Below are 9,303 nucleotides of genomic sequence, written 5' to 3' on the forward strand. Positions count from 1 at the left end.
GAAAAGCGCTATATAAGAACAGTCCATTCACATTCATATTCATATTCATATTCAATCAATAGCAGGGTTTTTGCGGGGTCTCAAAAAGTCTAGAATTTAAAAATCTAAATTTTAGGCCTTCAAAAAGTCCTTAATTCGCTGAAGTATTGCTTTATAGGTCTTCAACACTTATAAACAGGTCTTTCATTCAAAACTTCAAATGGGATTTGCTGTATATGTATTAATATTACTCGGTGTCACTTTTATTTAATTTGAATGCGTTTATTTACTTTGCAACAGCAGCGGACTGGGACAAAAATTCTGCCCTGGCACCGTAGCCCCACCAGCCCACATTACCACGCCCATGCAGCCCCACCCACGGACACGTGCATTAACTAATTACATTTGTGTACAGATGGTGAAATGATATAAGCAGTACCTTATGTAACAGATTTTTAAACATTTGATATAAGTAACTGGCAAACAATCCTTACTACTTTGTAAAGAGCATGTGTTTATGACAAATTGACACATAGTGCCTATTTATGCCGTTTCTGTCATTCTCTACAGTATTTTGTTCTTTGTTGTCACTCTCAGTCTGTTTGATTGTGTTGTGACACTGTACATATTGTCTGTCTGATCTTCCATCTTTTCATCTGTTTAACTCTAACTCTGCCATTAAAATATGTTTTATGGCTGCCTCTCATAATACGTCATGGTTTTTCCTTGGTCAGTCTTGTGGGAACAATAAAGTGCGGGGGGGGGGGGGTTCTGTGGGTCCTCCTGAGGGTGAAAGACTTAAATTCCTTCATTCTGATATGTTTTTAGGCACCAATTTATGGCAAAAATGTCTATTTATGGAAAGGAAATCACACGTTTCTGGTGGCAGGTAACAATTTAAAATACCAAACATAATGGACTATTATTATATTCAGTAGTGTAGTAAGGGGGCTTTTACATGTGGGACTTGGCACCAGACACGACAACACTTAACCTCAAAGTCCAGTTGTTTAATGAGCATGAACAGGGCTCATGGGAACTGTTTCCCCCAAGAAGCACGTTTTGCTCCCAAGTTGAAAAATGTAGGATTGACGTCAATAGGCTGCTGCTTTTACTGCTAAATTGTACAATAACTCAATCATGTTATGGATACAAAACATTGTGAAGTGTAATGTTTTCTACATTCTATTGATGAAAACTCATCAGTGATGTTGAATATAGCCTACAGTGTAGTGGACCACCACAGTTCATGCATACATATGAACCGTGGGTTATCGGCAGTTTAACATACATAGTGTAAAACTAACCACTAGGTGAATGGAGCACAGCAGAAAGACGGAGCAGAACGACGCTGCTTGTTCAGGGTCCTCATGTGTACTCCTACAGGCCTACACTTCGCATCACCCGTTAAAACCAACTTTACCCAAACTGAATTAATATTTAACGCGACAACAAGACATTTTTATCGGTAATGAAGCTGTCTCACTTTAATACTGACGCCGTCAGACGGCCGTGGGGACAGACAGCAGTCAGAGGTCTAGCCGGGGCCCCCTGAGGAACCTCTGATTGGTTCGGTCGGCCCATCTCGGGACCAGGCCGGCTGTTGCCGGCTGGCCAAATGCTTAATATTTACTAATATTATTAATAGAATTATAATAATTATAACAAAAGTGAAATTATGCACACAACAAAAGCACGTTCTATACCCTGTTGGCCTGTAAAGACGATTTATTTGTATATTCAAAAAACAATCTGACCGGCCCACATTTGGCCCGGTCCCTCTGGCATTTGCCAGAATTGCCAGATGGCCAATCCGCCCCTGCTTTGCAGGTTCTTTTGTGATTGCATTTCGTTGTACTTTTATGTCGTGATATAGGTCTTAAAAAGTAAATTTGACTTGGAAATTCTTACTTTTAATTTGTGTTAAATTCAACAAGCAATTTGTTGTATTTTCTGACATATACTGAACGCAGCAGAACTGAATAAACTTTAATATCTGTTTATCACAAGCGATATGTTATTATGATATTGAACAATGTTATCGCATATAGTGCACCCCAATGGCATATGATTATCTAATCTGTTTGTACAAAGCTTTGTAATGAAAACGTGTGTCCTATAGCTCTGATTGTAGTCCCTACCCATGCTCTTTTTGGAACCAGGTGATCTGGGTGTGCAATAACTGCCGGAAGCAGCAGGAGATCCTGACAAAGCCAGGCGAGTGGTTCACCGGTCAGGCTGGGAAACCCGCTGGCCTCGGTTCAGCCGTCAGCGAGCCGTCTGTGTGCCAAACGCTCGGGGACAAGAAGCTCCGCTCTCGCTCCCAAGCACCCCCGGGCTCCACCACCGCAATCCAAGACCCCAACCGACCCGGCGCACCTGGGACCACAGCTGGCACCGATGCTCGGTCCCGTAGCGAACCACCACGAGACACGTAAGCTGAAGCAATGTCGTAGAACTCGTGCTATAAGACAGAGTGAAGGCAGTGAGTGAGGGGAAAATCAAACACAAATCTAACATTACTTAAACCCTATGCATCTGGAGATACATACAAATAAGGTTGGCCATTGCTTTGGTTTTAAAGGTCCCGTGACATGGTACTCTTGGATGCTTTTATATAGACCTTAGTGGTCCTCTAACACTGTATCTGAAGTCCTTGTATAGACCTAGTGGTCCCCTAATATGTATATGAAGTCTCTTTTATATAGACCTTAGTGGTCCCTAATAACTGTATCTGAAGTCTCTTTTATATAGAACTTAGTGGTCCCCTAATACTGTGTACTGAAGTCTCTTTTATATAGACCTTAGTGGTCCCTAATACTGTATCTGAAGTCTCTTTTACATAGACCTTAGTGGTCCCCTATACTGTATCTGAAGTCTCTTTTATATGACCTTAGTGGTCCCTAATACTGTATCTGAAGTCTCTTTTATAGACCTTAGTTGTCCCCTAATACTGTATCTGAAGTTTTTATATAGACCTTAGTGGTCCCCTAATACTGTATCTGAAGTCTCTTTTATATAGACCTTAGTGGTCCCCTACTACTGTATCTGAATGTCTTCTTATAAAGACCTTAGTGGTCCCTAATACGTATCTGAAGTCTCTTTTATATAGACCTTACTGGTCCCTAATACTGTATCTGAAGTCTCTTTTATATAGACCTTAGTGGTCCCTAATACTGTATCTGAAGTCTCTTTCCCAAAATTCAGCCTTGGTGCAGAATTCCAGCCACTAGAGCCAGTCCCACAATGAGCTTCTTTAGAATGTGCCATTTCTGAGTCTGTAGCTTTTGCAAGCGGAAAGGGGGGGGGGGGGGGGGGCTAAGGTGGAGGCTGGGGGTGTTGGATCCTCCACCATACATGATTATACTGCACTAGGACTAACCATGACTAGTAATAGTGTTGGTAAATATTGCTGGAGTGCCCCTTTAAATTGCAATCCCTCAGCCACCAGAAAGAAAGCAGTCCTTGCAGAATATGTTAATATTTGTATTATTGTTCATTATGTTCAGCCTCCATCATTTGCTTCTTTTATACAGTGGTGCATTATGTCTCTTAAGCAAGCCGTCTGTGGCATTGTTTCCTCTGCCATTCTGTTAGTCTAATGGAAGAATGCAGTCAGTTCCAAAAACACTGGACAGTAGAATGCGTTGTCACTCGTGACTTTCCATTACTGGACACTGATTTTAACAATGGCATGGTAACCATTCATAATCACAGCAGTGTTTTTTGTTAAGTGTGAGTCAAATAGTTCTGTTATAAGGGAGGTAGAAGCTAAACGCATTTGAATACAGTGGAGTCTTTCACATATCATTTACTCAGGTAGCTATCATGTTTTTTGGTGACACTACATAATGATTTGTATTTTTACTGTTTTACGTTCCCTTCGATGATACTGGGGACAATAACACAACAATCAAAAATGACTCACAGAGTCAGCGTGGAAGTGAGAATTGGAGCGTTTCATTTTTATCAAAAAGGTTCACATAAAGTGGAGGAGGATGGGAACGGGAGGTCGTTCCAAACGAAATGAACACATAAGAAAACTAGACTTAGCTGGTCTGTAGCTCTAAACAAAACACAAACCAAAGACCTAGGGCACGTTAAATCTCATAGCGGTGTGCACCATGTTGCCACGGTCTCCTGGTTGAATTGGCGACGTGTTTGTAAATTCATATTAAAAAGGCATTGCGCTTAGATAGATAGATAGATAGATAGATAGATAGATATTTATTGATCCCAAAAATATGGGAAATTACAGTGTTACAGCAGCACACCAAATATACATACATACAATATACATGAATAATAATAATAATAACAAAATATAAGAATAAAATATAAGAACAAGTATTTAAATATATACAAGATGGGAAAAACAAAAACAAAAACAACTGTGCAACTGTTTAAGTATGAGCATGCTAAAATGTAAATGACCCAATCGTGCCGGTTGTCCCTATTGTAATATGGTGGTGTCTCAGAGTCTCATCTAGCACCCAGGGATGACGTGTTGAAGAGTTTTTTGTCTGTGGTAGGAATGATTTCCTGTAGCGGTCCGTGCGGCATTTAAACTGTCTGAGCCTCTTTGAGAAGCTGCTCCTCTGTTGGACCAGTGTGGGGTGGAGAGGGTGGTCAGGGTTATCCATGATAGATAACAGTTTGTTCAGGGACCTCCTCTCCACCACAGCTTCAAAAGTGTCCTGTTTGCAGCCGATCACGGAGCCAGCCTTCCTGATCAGTTTGTTCAGTCTGTTTTTATCGCTGGCTCCGATGCTGCCCCCCCAGCAGATGACGGAGGCTAGGCACACAGCAGGTTGTTCTTCGCACCCCCGTTTCAGTAAAAATAAACAATTTGCTACATTAAGTCGGGGCTCAACATAGCCCCTAGCCGGCTTCTTTAACAAAAGCTGGTTGTCCAACACAAAACCTGAAGGAACCGGCGCATCTACTGATGCAGCGGTTGATCAATCTTCAATGACGCTAAATACAAATATTTTAAATACAGTATCCAGTGATCTATGTGCAGGAAGTTAAATACCAACAGCTCTCACAGTGTCTTTTCTCTCTCTCTCTCCGTCCCCTTATTGATTGCTCCCCAGGAGAAATGGAAGGGGAGGAGGAGGAGCTGGTCGCGGAGAGCGCCGGCCAGGTCAGGCCAGGCTGCAGACCCAGGTCTCCATGGACCGGGACATGCGGGGGGAGTCCAGGGAGCGCAGGGAAAGCCGGCGGCTGACAAAGGGACGCTCTCTGGAGCATGATCCTGTGGGGGGAAATGGTGGAGGAAGACGGACAGAAGAGGGGGGCTACCACCACATGGACCACAGCGGTGCCGCCCCTCGCCAAGCAGGGCCGGTCCCTCCTGGAGGCCGGGGCCACCCTGGGTCTGTGCAGGGTCGTGGCACGGGCATAGTAGGGGATGTTGGGGATGGCGTGCGGCCTGGTCAAAGGACGGTGGGCGGGGTTGGCGGGCCACATGAACACACCCTTGCTCAGCAGCCCCCTCCCCCTGAACTCAGAGCGCCTGGGGGTTCGGGCCCTGGCTCGAACCCCGGCCAGGGACCCGTAGTGAGACGGACCAAACGGGAGAAGGCTGAGAGCATGCTGCGCAATGATTCGCTCAGCTCTGACCAATCGGAATCTCTGCGTCCACCACCGCCAAGGCCCTACAAGTTGAAACGGGGGCTGGGGGCCGGAGTGAAGAGGCAAACCAGCGTCAGCAGTTCAGAGGAGGAGGGAGGGACCACGCCCGAGTACAGCAGCTGTGAGGACGCTGAAATCGAAAGTGTCAGCGAGAGAGGTGAGAGACAATATCAATCATCACTTTTTGTCCATGAACAAAACCTGTTGTTGATGTCAGTTCAGTCATTTGTTCATCCATCCATCACACGAGATATCTGAGGCATTGTGATTTGGAGAAAATTTGAGGCAACGGTCTGTCTCAACATTGCTTTATGGCAGTTTCTTCCACTGCTCAGGCCAGGGAGGTACTTTTCTATTTGACTACAGGTCAACACCGTAAGAACCACTCATATCTCTCAGATCACGTTAAACTGACATGACATCTGATACACATGTCCTGTCCTTGCACTAAAGATTCCTCAATAGGACCAGCATGCTCCAGCCTAAATATGTCTTTTGAGGTTATATGTCAAGAGCCAGCGCTTAAAGGGCTCCAGCAGTATACGTAATACACTATCCAGGGTCCTGACAGGAATGATAGAATTAGTGCACCAACAGATGTTAGGGTGACCAGACGTCCCGAAAAATTCGGGAAAGTCCCGAAATCTAAGCAGTTGTCTTGAATCCAGAATCCTGCCCCAATTGTCCCGCAAATTAGAGCAAAGTCTGAAGAGCAGAATCTCGAGTAGTTATAGTCGGATAGAACATTAAAAACTGTTCATGGTGAATGAGTCGTCCTGCAGCCAACTCCCGTCAGCTGAATCAGATAAATACGCATTGCTATTTTTCATTTATTCATTGCTGAAATGGAAGCTGTTGGGGGGGGTCAGACGTCAGGCTGCATGCTAGCAGCAAACTACATATGAGTTAGTGATAGTAGCCTAGTATATAACTAACAGCACAACTAGTATATAACTAACAGCACAACTGTACAGACCAACACTCATCCCTTGAGTGGGAGGAAGACTCTATGTCTAATAAAGTGATTAAACATCATAAAGAAAAAGCAAAACGTTTTTCTGAAGAGTTCTTACTTATTTTTTTTGTATGTTATGTTTTTGCAGCTTTGAGCAGCTGCTTCATACTATTTCTGCAGTGCATTGTGGGACAACAGTGCACATCACACTTAAAAATCAATTTTTTTTTGGGTCTGCATATTGATTTTTTAAGCATACTTAATATTTTGTCTTTTCCAGTCTGAGACATAGACTGTAAAAATACAAAGCTTCTGGGTCGGAAAAGTGAAGCCAGTGTGGAAGTGCCTAAAACCTGTGGTCTGTCTAATTTCCAGCAGGGGACAATAACTATCAGCAAACCTGTTAACCATGATAGAGGCTTAGCAATGCTAACCAAGGCACTGTGTACATTAAAATAGCCCTGTACTTGTTTTGGGGATTTTGTCCATGTTTTCGACTTAAACTTTAACGCTCCCACTGTGTTTTTTCACTGCATCAATGTTGATCGGAACAATTTGATCGCCTAAAAATGTCTTGACCTGCATTTGGTAAAACCTTGCCAACCAAGTTAGCTTGCAGTGCTAGCGTTAGCTGGTAACTTAAGGGAAAGTCTGGCGATTTTCTTTGTACTGGCGTAAGTCTGTTGTTACTGCTGGTAAAACTCCGCTGGAGGACTTATTTCAGCCGCTTAAAAATCGGCAACTTTAGGCAAGGCAAGGCAGCTTTATTTGTATAGCACATTTCAGCAACAGGGCAATTCAAAGTGCTTTACACGAATCAGTTAACGATAAACACAAGTACAAACAGTTAAAATCTCATACATTAAAAAACGGTAAAACACATGAATAGACAGTTAAAAAATAGACAATAAACCACAAGAATAAAGTTACAGTGCAGCATAAGAAGAAATGAGCATTAATTTAAAGAAAGGCAGCATCAAAAGAAAGGTCTTCAGCCTTGATTTAAAAGACTGAGAGTAGCAGCGGATCTACAGGTTTCTGGGAGTTTATTCCAGATATGAGAGCTATAACTTAAAGCTGCTTCACCCTGTTTAGTTTCTGACTCTGGGGACAGAAGTAGACCTGTCCCCATCTGACCTGAGAGGTCTGGGGGGGGTCATAGTGTAGTAGCAGATCAGAAATGTATTTTGGACCGTAAAACCGTGATTTATAAACTAGCAAGAGTACTTTGAAATCAATTCTTTGAGACACAGGAAGCCAGTGTCAAGTACTTCCAGAACTGGAGTGATGTGATCCAGTCTCTTGGTCTTAGTGAACTTGAGCAGCAGCGTTCTGATCACTGCAGCTGTCGATTGATTTTTTTAGGGAGACCTGTAAAGACACCGTTACAGTAGTCAAGTCTACTGAAGATAAAGGCATGGACCAGTTTTTCCAAATCCTGTTGACACATAAGTCCTTTAACCCTTGATATATTCTCAAGGTGATAGTAGGCTGACTTTAGCTTTAGCGTTTAGCTTAGTGCAGCGCCATGGGAACCCTGATCATCCTCCCAAGCTCCACCCTTTTGTCCAAATACTGTCACGCCCTGTTTCAATAAACAAACATGGTGACAACCAAATCGTCAAACTCGAGGCTTCGAGATGGCGGTCCCCAAAACAATGGGTGACATCACCGATGCTACGTCCACTATTTTTACACTATATGGTGTAAATACTCAACAGACTCAAAACCTGTCCAACAATTAGAAGGCAGTATGGAATTTGGACACGGCTATGAGTTTACCGAAGAGAAATTGCCATTCATAGCGACGCTCTTATGTCATATCTGACACGGGAGGAAGTAGACAAACATGTGTTTGCTTCATGTGGAAGCACTTTGTTTGCATTGGTGGACCATTCACTTCCTCCCTATGAGGCACTAAATGTACACCATGCTGATACTGGGGGCTAATGCTAAGCTACATACAGACATATCACTGGAGTTTTGCACTGACACATTTTAACTGTTACCTGTCTTGATTCATTTTTTATTTGGTTTAATTCCTTAAGGCCCCCAGTCAGGATCTAAGTGTCTACACTGTGTAAACGGGCCTGATAGGGTCATTAGAATGACTGATATAAAAAACTGCATCTTACTAACATCCAATTTACAGTTCTTGTGTATGATGTACAGTACAAGGCACTGCAATTTTGGTGCGTGTGTGTGTATAAACACTCCCACTGTAACACTGTATCATGGGAGGTGAATGTAAGAAGTGGACAGAGCTGTTTAGTCTCAGTGTGCCTTCTTCATTCAGACTTGGCTCTGGAGACGCTGCTCTACTCACACACTCTGCATTCACTGATCAGAACAGGTAAGATTGCTCTGATACCTGCTGATTAGGGGGAAAACATGCTTGCATTTCTTGAAAGGTATTAAACACCGAGCTACTTGAAAACATTAGCACCTTAGATGCTTTCTAAATGCTGTCATCTGGTTGTGTTTGCAGAAAGATTGCACCTCCTGCAACATTTTCCAACTTCTGTGTACAGTGCGTGCAGCGGGTCGTAGCCGGCAGTCTGAATGTCAAAGTGAGCCGCTGCACAGCGAACCAGCGTGCATGTTAAAGAGTGTGTGCGAGCCCTTGTGCGTGTATCCCAGTGCTTTTCTATGAGTCATATTGTATTGTTTTTAGCTTGGCCCTGAGGATGGGGGTGTGTGGGGGGGAGGGGGGGCAGTTTGACCCTGGTTGA

At 43.4% G+C, this 9,303-nt stretch overlaps 1 protein-coding gene across 5 annotated transcripts in view; it reads left to right on the plus strand.

Moving 5' to 3' along the window:
* The window catches only part of rims1a (regulating synaptic membrane exocytosis 1a), a gene marked incomplete at its 5' end in the record, with an annotated part of 176,268 nt that overhangs the window by 104,316 nt on the left and 62,649 nt on the right, over nt 1-9,303 (plus strand). For all 5 annotated transcript variants that reach the window (XM_032528451.1, XM_032528452.1, XM_032528453.1 and 2 more), the window contains 2 exon segments: nt 2,142-2,413; nt 5,076-5,773. In XM_032528451.1, coding sequence (XP_032384342.1) covers nt 2,142-2,413; nt 5,076-5,773 — 970 coding nt within the window.

The sequence above is a fragment of the Etheostoma spectabile genome, chromosome 10 (genome assembly GCF_008692095.1).
Source record: "Etheostoma spectabile isolate EspeVRDwgs_2016 chromosome 10, UIUC_Espe_1.0, whole genome shotgun sequence".
Lineage (NCBI taxonomy): Eukaryota > Metazoa > Chordata > Actinopteri > Perciformes > Percidae > Etheostoma > Etheostoma spectabile.